The sequence below is a fragment of the Theileria annulata genome, chromosome 2 (genome assembly GCF_000003225.4).
Source record: "Theileria annulata chromosome 2, complete sequence, *** SEQUENCING IN PROGRESS ***".
NCBI lineage: Eukaryota > Apicomplexa > Aconoidasida > Piroplasmida > Theileriidae > Theileria > Theileria annulata.
The window spans coordinates 1,813,499-1,825,802 of NC_011099.1; the positions used below are offsets into that span (position 1 = coordinate 1,813,499).

Sequence of the window (12,304 nt, forward strand, 5' to 3'; positions counted from 1 at the left end):
ACTCTAGTTTATATATATATTTATATATATATATGTATATGTATGTATACTTAAGTGTGTAAAAATATATTTAGTAAAAAATTAAGGGTTGCTATAGAAGCGAGGACAGTAAGTGGAGGACAGCCAGAACCGAAAGCGGTTAAACTCACGTCTAGTGTTCGGGTTTTGAAGGTTTCTGGAAACGTTATGAAGGGCAGGACGGGGAGAGTGGAGAAGAAGTTCAAGCTTCTTACACCTAGCCAGAAGCATTTCGCGCTCGTTCAAAACGTCCTCATACTGCTGCTTCAAGTCGTCCATATCACAGGTGAGAATTTTTAGCTGGGAAACCGATGAGCGTAGGGAATCACGCTCGTTTGAAACAAGTTCAAGCTCCTTGCTTATTCGGTCCATTTCAATTTTCATTATCTCCTCGTTTATTATTGAACTCTCGTACCTCCTCCTCATTGTTCGGATCTTCTCGCGCATGCTTTCAAATTCGTCCTGACACTTACTCACGAGTTCTCCGATGTCATAATAATCGTTATCCAGCCCATTTTGTATGCTGGGCTCATTGGTAAATCTATCACAACTGACGAAACTATCAGTTGTTGTATTTCGACCTGAGTTTGTTGAAAAATTATTTGGCCGGGAATCTGTACTATTTATTGAATCTAAAGGTGTATTAAAATCAGAATTTGGTGGTCTATCACTAGTTTTATGTGGATCTGAACCAATAGGTGAGTCTATGGTATTCAGCGTATTATTAGTGTTGTATAAATCTGAGTTGGGTAATAAATCTGAATTAGGTCCAAAAGTAGATGCGATTTGAAGTAAGAGGTTTCTAAACTTCTCTAGAGCCATTATTTTCTGCTTCAATTCAAGCTTCAAGGACGAGTTAATTTGGCCCGTCATCTCAAGGTCCTCGTGGATCGAAATCGACTGAGTGGTAGACTCAGCAACAATGCAATCTGAGCATAGTTTAAGCCTATCAAAGTCAGGTGAGTCGGGTACGCCTCCTTTTACCACTGAGTTGAGGCAATCCTTGCAGCAGTTCCGCTTGCATTTGGCGCAGAACCTTTTCCAGTAAATAAACCCAAACCTAGCTCCGCAAACCTCACAAATGCCGGTTTCTTTCATAATAAATTGCGATCATGTTTAAAATATTCTTTTTTTCGAAAGTGTAGTGTACATGAGATTTAAATTTTAAAGGATTCTATAATACAAAGTGGAGAGTGAATTGAATCTGAATTCTGTAAAATTAGAATATGATACAGGTGTTAAAATATTATAAATTTAATTTCCTACATGTCATTCACAAAAATTTAACAAGTGATTTCAAATAAAACATAATGTATTAAAGAATGCCGAAAGGGGGTAGTAACATCAAAGTGGTATGAAAAATAAATCCATACTTTAGATAACATTTTCTCAAGTTAATTTTTTGGTTAAATGTATTTTTTGTTCAAAAAATTTTAACTTGGCAATCATTTTACTTAATAACTCCAAATTATTTTCATAATTGTTTTACATTCATTTCTTAGAATCTAACTAATCAAAATCTTTTGAAATAAATTCCCAAATTAAATTCTATAATTGTGATAAGAGAGAATGGATGTGGACCCCTCTGTAACGACAGCTAACAAGCTTGACATGTCACTAGGTTAATTTAAAATTCTGAAATATAAAATTAAAAATTATACAGACGACCTTGGAAAGGCTATGAAAAGTCGCAAGGTGAAGAATGGAAGGAACTTTAAGGGATTCTCACGTCGAAATAGAACCTCCCAACCGAGGTCTAGAAGGTCCTTTTTCCGCGGTAGCAGAAGGTTTGGAGACAGACCCGAGCCTTTTAGAAGACGAAGAAGAGAAACTAAATACATCGTTCGAGTATCGAACCTCGATCACAGCGTTATGAAGGAAGATCTCATGGTAATTTGATAAAACAACTAGATTCTATAAACGTATACTAAACCAATTGTAGGAGTTGTTCAGCTCCGTCGGAGATGTAGTCAAAGTTTGGGTCGATTATGATAATACTGACAGGTCCAAGGTTCGAAATCCAAATATTGATAATAAGATTAATTAAATACCAGATATTAACTTTATAGTGGAATTTATTGAGATATATATAACGTTAAGGTTTTGAATGAAAGTTTAGGGCACTGGAGGTTGTATCTACAAATTCACAGATGACGCCAAAAAGGCCATTTCAAAGTTTAATGGAACTGTAATTGAGGGAAAAGCTGTTGAGATGTATGGGGAAGTGTTCAATAGGGAACGTCGACCATTCTTGCCTAGGGAACGCTTCGGCCTGAGAACCAGCAGGTTCTCTAGACCCAGAGGACAAAGAAGAAATTTTAAAAAAACACCTTGGTAATTTGTTATCCTTCCTTTTTTCTGATAGACCCAATTTTAACATCAATATCAGTCCATTATTGTATTTTTAAACATTAATTGGGTCGTATTTAATAAACTAACAAATATAGTGAAATTTAAAAATTACGCAAACTATAGCTTGTCCATTTTACCAATGCACACTACATAGTAGTGTGTTTATTTGCGTAATCATTGAGCTTATCTGAAAGTTTGGCAACCCCGTACTTTATAAAGAGCTGGTCTGCAGTGGTCTCAAGTGTAGCAAGCGTATTGTCAATGGTAGATTCATACCTGTCCAAAAGTGGAGCTATCAAGAAGTTGTAAATCAATTCAGCGCCCTAATAAAATTTTAAGTACTAAATTATACGCTAAATACCTAAGTATCTGGTGTTTTATGATTAAAACAAACTTGTAGTTTTGGGTGAAGGAGTACGACTATGAAAACGAGTTTAAGGACGTAATAAAAGGGAAGCCAGTAAAGGAAAATATTCGCAACGTAGTTGAAAATAAATCCAAGCGAGAAGACTATCCAGTATTTATTCCAATATACGAGATCTTTTTTCGTTTCTTCTGCTACATTATTTGGAACCTGTTTTTTAACCGAATTTGATACTTCGGCTTCTTTTTCTTCTGATTCGTTAACAGATCTTGCTGTTTCATATTGCTTAGTTGGGTTAGATCTAGTAGTTGTTCCCTTTTGCTCACAACTCTTTAGAACCTTATAGGATTTGTATGAAGGGTACAAAAACCCAACTGCATCGCAGATTAGTGATCCGCCTAACTTGCTGACCAAAAACATAAAAATTAGTAACATCAGCCCCAAAAGAACAATCCCGGGGGAAATTCTCAGCTTTTCTGAAAACAATCTTACCAAACTTAGGTTTTTCGCGTATGATTCAAAAAGTTCAAAAAACTTGGTTAATTCGCAAGATTTAGTACATATGTTACTCGAGAGCCTCCTTACAAATGAGGTTTTCACCTCAGAATTTTTCTCATCCTTCTTGGTCTCCTTCATTTTATGAAATAAAGGTTAAATCAAACGAGATAATGGAACTGGTTATTAATATGTGACTGGCGTTGGGTGTATTGTAGAAAAATAATGTACATAATACGATTTTATGGATTATAATTTTAAAATTTTAAAAATATAACTAAATGTGTGGACTTAAAATGAAAATAAAGTGACCTGGTGCAAAAGTAATAAAAATTAACACAACAATGTTCCCAGTGTCTCCATCTTTAAATTTTAGTCCATAAAAATGAGATGATTTTACAAATAAATAATTCAAATTATTTGGAGAGGTTTCCCTTCATTTTATCTACAATGAGTCGCGTTTTAGCCTCTAATTTTGATTTTTTATATTAGTTTATTTCTCCAAAATCTCGTTATTTTCGCAAATTCTTTTGCACATTTCTATATAACTATCTTATTTACTTATATATTAATTAGTTTATTCGTCTTCTTCTCAATTTTTAAATATAATCTATTTAAGCCAAATTCTAAGTGGCTAGCTATTTAGAATTTATATAAAGATGAATACTACAAAATTTTTGTAAAATAAGTAGATTAAATAAAATTGTGAGTTATAAAAAATATATTTATCTGAAAATAAGACCATATTAGAGATTCCAGAGTTAGAAAGAATCTTACAGACAACACGACCATGAGAAAATCACACATGATATCACTAACCTTGTTTTACACACTGTTTTGGATGTGTATTGCTATAAAGAAATCAATTTCTCAACCCCTGGATGAAATAAACAAAAATGAGAAGAAAGGAGGACAGAAAGAAAACATAAAACTGGGAATTAATGGTTATAGTGGTAAAATCTTTAGAAATAGAGTTAAAAGATGTATACCTCAACAATTTCAAAACGTTGAACTCACTGTTCCAGACGAAACTCCAAAGTACCAAACCATGAAGGAAGATGTGTCTGTAAGCACATTCGAGAGTGTAAGTGATGATGCTAAAGATGAAATCAGGATCGATCTTGGAGACCCACTAGTTCCAAATAAAGAATCTCAAAAAGATAACTCAGGAAAACAGGTAGTGAAGGATTCATTGGTAAGGAAATTCATAAAATGTATAATCGGGAGAACCGGGTCAGAAGAAAGTGTTATTTACCTTAAAGCCTATGAACAAAATAAGGAAGATGAATGTTTAATTAGGAATAATAAAACAAAAGAGAATCCCGAAGAATGTGCGAAGGCAAAAAAACAAGTAAAAATAAATGTACAGATCGAAAACGAAAAGGAAATCAGCCGAGAGAAGGAAATATTTATTAGTCAAAAATCTGGAATTCAAACGAGAATCACAACAGTTAGAAGTTATGAAGACGCAAATGAAGAACTGGCAGTACCGGGACCTTCCAGAGCTATTGTGAGAGTATTCCCAAGCATAGAAGCCATGGAAAAGGCGATGCAAAAGAGAGATAGGAAATATCACAAAGATGGCTTTGATTAGATAATTTATGTACAGGATTCCGTTGATGTATATGATAGATAGATAATTAATAAATGGGTATAGAAAAACATAAATTTTTGAGTTTGGGACTAAATTCTACAATTCAGGAAGATAATCAGTCTGTTTAAGAAATGTGTAAAAAAATAAAGAAGAAATATACGTTATACTAAAAATGACCCCCACAGTTGGCTTGACCAATATATTTCCCCACCTCGTATGAGAAAAAAGTAGTTATAAACCCTTTTGTATCTTTATTATACACTGGAATCTTTTGTATATTTTATTGTTTTACATTTTTTCGGGTTTTATGCTCTGGATTAATAAATTCAAATTTCTAATCTTGTAATTGTGTGGATTATACAAACTAATCATAAAATCAACAAATTAGTTATTCTGTAGACGAATAAGATTTAAAATGGTTCGAATGAGCGTCCTTGCCGACTGCCTAAAGTCGATTGTCAACGCAGAAAAACGAGGAAGACGACAAGTCCTTGTGAGGCCCTCGTCCAAAGTTGTCGTGAAGTTTCTGCAAGTTATGCAGAAGCACGGATATATAGGCAACTTTGATGTCGTCGATGACCATCGCAGTGGCAAAATCGTAGTCGAGCTCTTAGGACGCATCAACAAGTGCGGAGTTGTTTCACCTCGATACGACCTCTCACTAGATGACCTAGAACAGTGGTCCTCTAACATACTGCCCAGTAGACAGTTTGGACACCTTGTGTTAACCACTGCCTATGGGATCATGGATCACGAAGAGGCACGTAGAAAACACACAGGAGGGAAAATACTCGGATTCTTCTTTTAATCCCCTTATCCAATCTCTATTATAGTTAAAAAATTAACTATACTAGCCCTATATAATTTCAGGCTTTACACTAATATAATCTACTACCAAATCTACGTGATATACTATGTATGTATGATTTGTAAAAATTAAGAATTTGTTAAAGATTTATTTAGTAGCTTAATTGTTTCATTGTAGGAGTCAATGGAGTCGTAGAGAGTTTGGATCCGTTGAGAAAGGTTAGAAAACAGCTCCTGAGAATTTTTCCGGACGTCCTGAGCCTTTGTGTTGAGCTGAGAAGCTAGATTCCGCATATCATATATCTTGACCTTGAGCCCAGACTCACTGTTAGAAGACTCCTGAGCGAATCTGTGAGCCTCGTCAACTTTAGCCTGAAGCTCGTCAGAGAGCTTTTTAAGCTTTTCTGACTGTAAGGTCTTCTGGAGTTCAATGTTCTTAGAAATTGAGTCCCGAGTTCGGGTCAGTTGGTTGATTTTTAGCTTTAGAGACTCAGTTTGAGAAGAAAGACGCTTTGAGAGCTCTAAGCTTTTGATATGAGGAATAATTACTTCATTGTAATGTTCCTCCAAATTAGACTTTAGAAGCTCAAAAGTCTCAAGAGTCTCAACTAAAGAGCCGTGAAGAGTGTTTAGACGTTCGACATCGGAAACTAAGGCTTCAAGCCTCTGCGATTGAGAAATATATTCTGCATTAAGTTCACTGTAAAGCCTATTGGCGGTTTCAATATTTGTTGAAAAGTGCTGAGACAAATCATCGAAGGTGAATCTTGCTTTACTTTTTGAAAGCATTGTGTCATTCACCAATGAGTTTATTTTCTCCTTTTCAATTTCAAGTTTCTTTTTCGTCTCCCTTGCATTATTGAACTCCTCATTGGCAACTATCATTCTATTTTCAAGCTCATTTTTAAGTTTTAGCAGTGACTCTTGTTCAACTACTTTTTCAAGTAGAGAATTCTTAAACTTATCATTCTCATTTACTAGGTTTTTTAGGTTCTCGTCCAACCTCAAGTCAAGTTCTGCTAGATTATCTAGTTTTTGTATAGATGACTCGTAAAGACTGTAAAGTGCTTGTCTGAATCTCAAATATACTACAAATGCGCTTATCAGTTCATTAAAGCTTTTCGCTGTTGGGTTGAAAAGCTCGTAGCGCTCAATTTCTCCAAGGCCTAGGACCTTGTGGAGCCTTTGTGAGTAACGCCAAAGACGCAAGTTTCCAATCGCATTTTTCAAAAAATCAACATTTTCAGATGAAAAATCAACCCTAAATTATACATAAATAACTAATAGTGTGTGAGAATATAAATAAAGTTAAATGATGATTATGGATTAAGTATATTTGTAAAATACCCTTGAACTTCTGTTTTAGTTTCATAGAGTTTGCCTGAAAGTTCTTCCGGCTTAATGTCGTGAATCGTTTTCCCAAAAACGACCTGAATTGCCAGGCTGTAGAGACCGAGTGATTCTTCTGGTTTAGGGTTCCTGAAAGCGCTTGCGCTCACGCTAACTCCAAACTTCTGCAAATCCTCAAGGATCTCATCTGGTCGAACACTCTTAAAAAGGTCTAAATGTATGGTTTGTGAAAAAATTATGTTTACCGTGAATTAGGACAAGGTGACTAGAATCAGACATCAGATTCTATAAAGAAACTAAGCCTCAAAAACATTGAAAGTAAAATTTATATTTCAAACTAAGAATCAAATTCAAAATTAAACCCAATCAAGTCTAGGGATAGGTAAATAACAAGTTATAAATAATGAGGAATAAAATTAGGGATGTGTAGAATTTTAAAAATTAAGTCAAGATATTAAATATAAATTTGGGTGAATTCTGTGATAATAATAAAAATCTTTGGAAAAATCACATATAATTTTATGGAGATGATGTCGGTTGGGCCACACCTTAGAATAGAAAAAACTTTAAAATCATACACATCAGATTTAAAAAGCCTAGATCTAAGATTTTGGAGTTTTTTAAATAATATATCAACCTTTACAAAGAATCTGTATGAATAGAGATTTTAAAGCATAGGATAATTCATGCCTAGGGTTCGAGAAATCATCTCTAACATCCCGAATCACCAAAAGTTAAATATATAGCGTATAATGTATATCAAATTCTATCCATGTTTTATGGAATGTAATAGATTAAAAATAGTTTCTTGTGAGTTGAATAGGGAATTTGCCTTTCTTATCAGATTATCAAGATGATGTAATTTGTTATTCAAGTTTCGAAAGGTGTTAAAGTATCAAATAGGTCTGTGTAATGTAAATCTCGTGGATAAGAGATGCAGTGTTGAGGATAACTTCTTCAGGAACAAACTCGAACACTGTTCCGTCGGGACAAGTAACCTAGAAATCATTAATACTATTTATCTAGCATATTGAACTAAAAACAATAAAGAAAAGTATTAAGTATATAACTATTAGTGTGAAAGTGAAATCGTACCTTATCATTGTGTGAAGAAAACCCAAATGTGTTTTTGGGGAATTTTTCTCTGTTTTGTGTACTGATTTCTAGTCTATATAATTGTTCTGCCAGGTTCATTCCCAAGGAGCCTGCGTCAACCATGATCTTGTTGTTGGATTCGGAGGCCAATGGAGGGTTAACCTTGCAGAGAAGAGTGTTTGGATAGAGGGTCTCGAACCTTGGCTTCCTTTTGAAAAGGCGAGAGAAGAACTTCGAGAGTCCGTCGGGCCGAGGGTCTTCTCTAACATCATGCGGCGCCTTTGATACGAGTTTCCATCCGTATTCTGGTATTGGTACATATTTGTAAAAGCCGTTCCCGCTATTGTTACTATTGTAATAAGTATTTGGTACAGGAGTGTTCACTGATTTTTCATCCATACTATTATTAACACTATTACTATTGGCACCACTAGTGCTGTGGTCAGACGTAATGGTACTGGAGCTCTTACTAGTGTTAACGTTGTTAAAACTAGGAGTGTCAACTGATCTATTGTACGTTGATGTAGAAAAGAAATCTACAGAATGTGCTGGGTCTTTTTTATTCCTCTGGTATCTGTTTTTGTACTTTTCGCTGACTAGATTACGCACAAGTGATGAAATGGCGAAAATTCCCAGGAAATTACTTTTTAGGTACATGGTCTCGCGACCGCATTCTTCGTCAGTGTAGTCTACACCGCCTTTATAATAGTAGTGCTTGGGCAATTTTCTAACATTATCTAATTTATTTTTTTCACTAGTTTTATGATCTAATTTTCCTTTTTCATTAGATTTATCTTGTTTCGCCTTTTCATTGTGTTTATCAGCTTTACTCTTTTCGTCTGGTTTTTCAAGTTTATTGTTATCCAACTGGTTATGCTGTGTGTTAGTGGATGGTGAGTTTAACATAGATTCGTGAAGCTTAATGGTTTGGTTGGGTAGGTACCTGAGTAGATAGCTTGGGACGAGACTGTGGTCAAGGTACCCGTGAGTGACTGCGAGGATAAATGCCCTGCATGCGATGTTTATGGCAAGGTTTCCCAGACTGATGATGTGTGTGCTCTTCTTAGATTCGATATAGAACATGTAAGTGTTGTTGGAAAAGTTGCTGAAGGGCAGGTTCTTGTCGTCGATGAGCCTGCGCCAGCCAAAGTCAGGATTAATATCCATATAATTTTTGGTGTAACTCTGTATCTTTAGAATTAACATGCTCGATGAACCCTTGTTCACAACCGACACCATGCTGTTCCCTCTTAACAGCTGAGTTCCAGTTCCTATGCTATTTATTGCTCTATTTTTCATGGTCAAGGATTCGTTTCTCATACTCATTGATCCATTCCTCAGGTTCCTCATCTTCTTTTCCTTTGAGCCTAATTTCATATGTTTTTCAAAGGTTTTATCCGCTTGAAAGTTGGTGGGAATCATATTGTTCGTATTAACAGTATTTGTTGAGTTGAGATTAGAGCCATCAATAGAATTTGTGTAACCTATAGCTCCCGAAACAAAGGTTGATCCGTTCACGTTATTACACGTGATATTGGTATTTTGGGATATATTACTCTGTGATATGTTATTATTGACTGAATTTACTGATTTATATCCCATATTATGGGAATTGGGAACGAAACTGGAATTATGTGCAAGTTGATGGTCGAGTGTATACTTAGAATTTGTGACGTTTGAATTTGGCGTGTTTGCAACTGTATTTCCCATGAATGTGCTGTCGTAGTTGAGGTGTGAGCTGGTGTTATGTCTGTTAAGTCTAGATGCGCGTGCTTCGAAAGAGGCCTGGAGTGTTGAAAATCTTCGCCAGTTAAAATAGTCGTCCTTGCTTATGACATAGCAAGATGGCATCGGGCAGAGCCTGAAGAGATGATGAGCATTAAAGTTCTCATATGCTGGAGGGACTTTCTTCCTGTTGAATTCTTGGTTGAACTTGGTGTATGTTTCTCCAAGCAGTAGAGCTGAGCTCAGGGTAACCTCCTTGTTTGGTCCCCGCTCAGACTTGGTTAGTGGCGAGGCATCGGAGCTTAGCTCGTTCAGACTCAGAAAGAGTGGCTTATCGAGTTCTCCCTTTGCCGTGAGGGTGTTTGAGCCTGCCTCGAGGTTCGATGAAACATTGTTGATGTTTGAGAAGTTGGTCCCTTCACAGGACATGTTGGAGTCAGCCAAGTCAAACCTGTTCTTTCCGCCTGTGATCGGAATAACAGAGTTGAAGAAACTGCTGAACGAAGGCGGATTTGAGGAGTCAATCGAAGCCGTGTTTTCTAGTGTACGTGTTACAATTTGTGAGTCGTTCATATCGAACATCTTCTCTACGTCCTCAATTATCGCCACACATTGTACTTTTGGCAAGCCATTTTCGTACTTTACTCCACTAATAGGTCCTTCGTACTTCTTCCCCTTCTCAAATGCGGGATCAGTTCCGTACTTTGATGAGGCGCTCGAGTCTCTTGGCAGTTCGTCCGTTTGTAGTGAATCTGAAGGGTCCTCCTCCAGAATCACTGAGTTTATACCCAAAACCGTGTTACGGGAATGGGTGCGATTTATCTCCATATGAATTTTCATATTTAAAATTTATCATATTAAAATACCGATAGTGACAAATTTGGTACAAACCAAAAAGATGATTAATGGTTAAAATTTTTTGAAGAAATTATATCTAGCCCTCAAAATATTATTAATTTCAAATAATGTTATAAAATTTTCCATAAATTCATATTTTTAATTTTAAATAAGGTTATATGCTTTAAATGTGTCAAATTCACAAAATTTTGACAAACAGAGTATTTAAAAAAGTAAAATGTTGTATTTGTCAATTTAAAAATGATTCGGATAAAAAGTAGAAATATTCGATTTCAAATCGTTGAAAGGAATCAAAATTTAAAATAAAAATAAGAATAAAACAAACAAGAAGGGAATAATGGAATAAAATATAATAAAAACAAATTAATGTTTAATGAAATAGTTTACATTGAAAAAGAAATCTAAGTATATATCATTTTTGTGTTGCATTAGAGGTCGATAGCGGGTTATTTAATTATTTAAATTTTGGACTGCGATTATTTTAAATGATCGTTTGATCCTTTAACCTATTATTTCCAATAAATATTTGATGAAATTTTCTAAATTATACCCTCTTTTCTTTCCCCTTAATTTCATAAATAACAGTTTATTTTCATCTTGTGTTAGCTCTAATTTTTTTAATTTACTCAGAAGCTCTTCTGATTCATTCCGTTTATTTAAAACTAACCCTAGCTTTTTTATTTCTCCCTATATATTATCTAACAAAAGGCTTAAAATGACAGAATCTTCGGCTCACTCCCAAAAACGTAATCCACCATTTATTTTACATAATTTATATATGAATATTTATTGGAATAAATAACATTAAAATAATAGTGTAATGTAGTAAAATTCCGTATTAAAACTAATTTATAGATGTGTTCGATGTAAAGGCTCAATATTTGGGCGAACCAGGAACCAAATCCTTCAAGGTAGAATTTGTAGACTCTACTGGAAAGAAAGTTTCTCCATGGCATGATTTGCCACTTTTCCCATGCGAAGGCCAAGTGACGATGGTGGTTGAGATTCCCCGTAACACTAGGCCGAAGATGGAAGTTGCAACTCAATTGGAGCATAATCCTATAGTTCAGGATTTGTTCTCAGATGGAAGCCTTCGTGACTTGGACTGCCCAATGTATTGGAACTACGGAGCTATTCCCCGTACCTGGGAGGCTCCAGTTCCCTACGAACACCACTACAAAGATGATAACGGTGAGGATAGATTAATGAGCCTTGTGGGTGATAATGACCCACTTGATGTGGTTGACGTTGGCAAGAGGACTCTTAAGGTTGGAGACGTCGTGGCAATGAAACCGGTTGGAGGACTCGCACTCATAGATCAGAAGGAAATTGACTGGAAAATCCTTGCAGTTTCCCAGGAGGACGAACATTTCTCAGATATAAACGAACTGGAGGATGTCGACAAGTTTTATCCCGGGACCACCACCGGAATCCTAGAGTTTTTCAGATGGTACAAAACCCCTAGAGGAAAACCTCTCAACGAGTTCCTCCCCAATAAAACCTTCATCTCTAAGAAAGAAGCCATGGAAGTGATACACCAAACCAGTGAACATTACAAGCAATTATTAAAGGGAACAATAAAACACGATTTATGGACACATTAATTTATTTACTCTTAACGCTATACTATTATAGTATAATATATA

The 12,304-nt window shown here is 35.5% G+C and overlaps 8 protein-coding genes across 8 annotated transcripts, besides 3 other annotated features; 4 read left to right on the top strand and 4 right to left on the bottom strand.

Annotated features, from left to right (window-relative positions):
- Positions 1–81: 81 nt before the first annotated feature.
- On the bottom strand, positions 82–1,116 carry TA14070 (uncharacterized protein; the record flags this gene model as incomplete). Its single annotated transcript, XM_947545.1, has 1 exon — positions 82–1,116. One exon carries the CDS (start codon positions 1,114–1,116, stop codon positions 82–84), a length of 1,035 nt encoding a protein of 344 aa, XP_952638.1.
- Positions 1,117–1,587: 471 nt separating this feature from the next.
- Positions 1,588–2,356, top strand: TA14065 (RNA and export factor binding protein, putative; the record flags this gene model as incomplete). Its single annotated transcript, XM_947546.1, has 4 exons — positions 1,588–1,639; positions 1,682–1,908; positions 1,961–2,029; positions 2,138–2,356. The coding sequence occupies 4 exons, from the start codon at positions 1,588–1,590 to the stop codon at positions 2,354–2,356; spliced, it is 567 nt and encodes a 188-aa protein (XP_952639.1).
- A 160-nt stretch (positions 2,357–2,516) lies between these two features.
- On the bottom strand, positions 2,517–3,370 carry TA13960 (uncharacterized protein; the record flags this gene model as incomplete). The annotated part of the gene is made up of 2 exons (XM_947547.1): positions 2,517–2,693; positions 2,765–3,370. The coding sequence occupies 2 exons, from the start codon at positions 3,368–3,370 to the stop codon at positions 2,517–2,519; spliced, it is 783 nt and encodes a 260-aa protein (XP_952640.1).
- Positions 2,819–2,887: a sequence feature (2 probable transmembrane helices predicted for TA13960 by TMHMM2.0 at aa 62-84 and 162-184).
- Positions 3,119–3,187: a sequence feature (2 probable transmembrane helices predicted for TA13960 by TMHMM2.0 at aa 62-84 and 162-184).
- A 649-nt stretch (positions 3,371–4,019) lies between the features above and the next one.
- Positions 4,020–4,082: a sequence feature (Signal peptide predicted for TA13955 by SignalP 2.0 HMM (Signal peptide probability 0.793, signal anchor probability 0.199) with cleavage site probability 0.482 between residues 21 and 22).
- TA13955 (uncharacterized protein) lies at positions 4,020–4,823 on the top strand (the record flags this gene model as incomplete). Its single annotated transcript, XM_947548.1, has 1 exon — positions 4,020–4,823. One exon carries the CDS (start codon positions 4,020–4,022, stop codon positions 4,821–4,823), a length of 804 nt encoding a protein of 267 aa, XP_952641.1.
- Positions 4,824–5,238: 415 nt separating this feature from the next.
- Positions 5,239–5,631, top strand: TA13900 (40s ribosomal protein s15a, putative; the record flags this gene model as incomplete). Its single annotated transcript, XM_947549.1, has 1 exon — positions 5,239–5,631. One exon carries the CDS (start codon positions 5,239–5,241, stop codon positions 5,629–5,631), a length of 393 nt encoding a protein of 130 aa, XP_952642.1.
- A 128-nt stretch (positions 5,632–5,759) lies between these two features.
- TA13795 (uncharacterized protein) lies at positions 5,760–7,259 on the bottom strand (the record flags this gene model as incomplete). Its single annotated transcript, XM_947550.1, has 3 exons — positions 5,760–6,891; positions 6,978–7,191; positions 7,226–7,259. 3 exons carry the CDS (start codon positions 7,257–7,259, stop codon positions 5,760–5,762), a joined length of 1,380 nt encoding a protein of 459 aa, XP_952643.1.
- Positions 7,260–7,867: 608 nt separating this feature from the next.
- Positions 7,868–10,640, bottom strand: TA13740 (uncharacterized protein; the record flags this gene model as incomplete). The annotated part of the gene is made up of 2 exons (XM_947551.1): positions 7,868–7,978; positions 8,076–10,640. The coding sequence occupies 2 exons, from the start codon at positions 10,638–10,640 to the stop codon at positions 7,868–7,870; spliced, it is 2,676 nt and encodes an 891-aa protein (XP_952644.1).
- A 733-nt stretch (positions 10,641–11,373) lies between these two features.
- Positions 11,374–12,262, top strand: TA13735 (inorganic pyrophosphatase, putative; the record flags this gene model as incomplete). Its single annotated transcript, XM_947552.1, has 2 exons — positions 11,374–11,404; positions 11,514–12,262. 2 exons carry the CDS (start codon positions 11,374–11,376, stop codon positions 12,260–12,262), a joined length of 780 nt encoding a protein of 259 aa, XP_952645.1.
- Between the last annotated feature and the right edge of the window lie 42 nt (positions 12,263–12,304).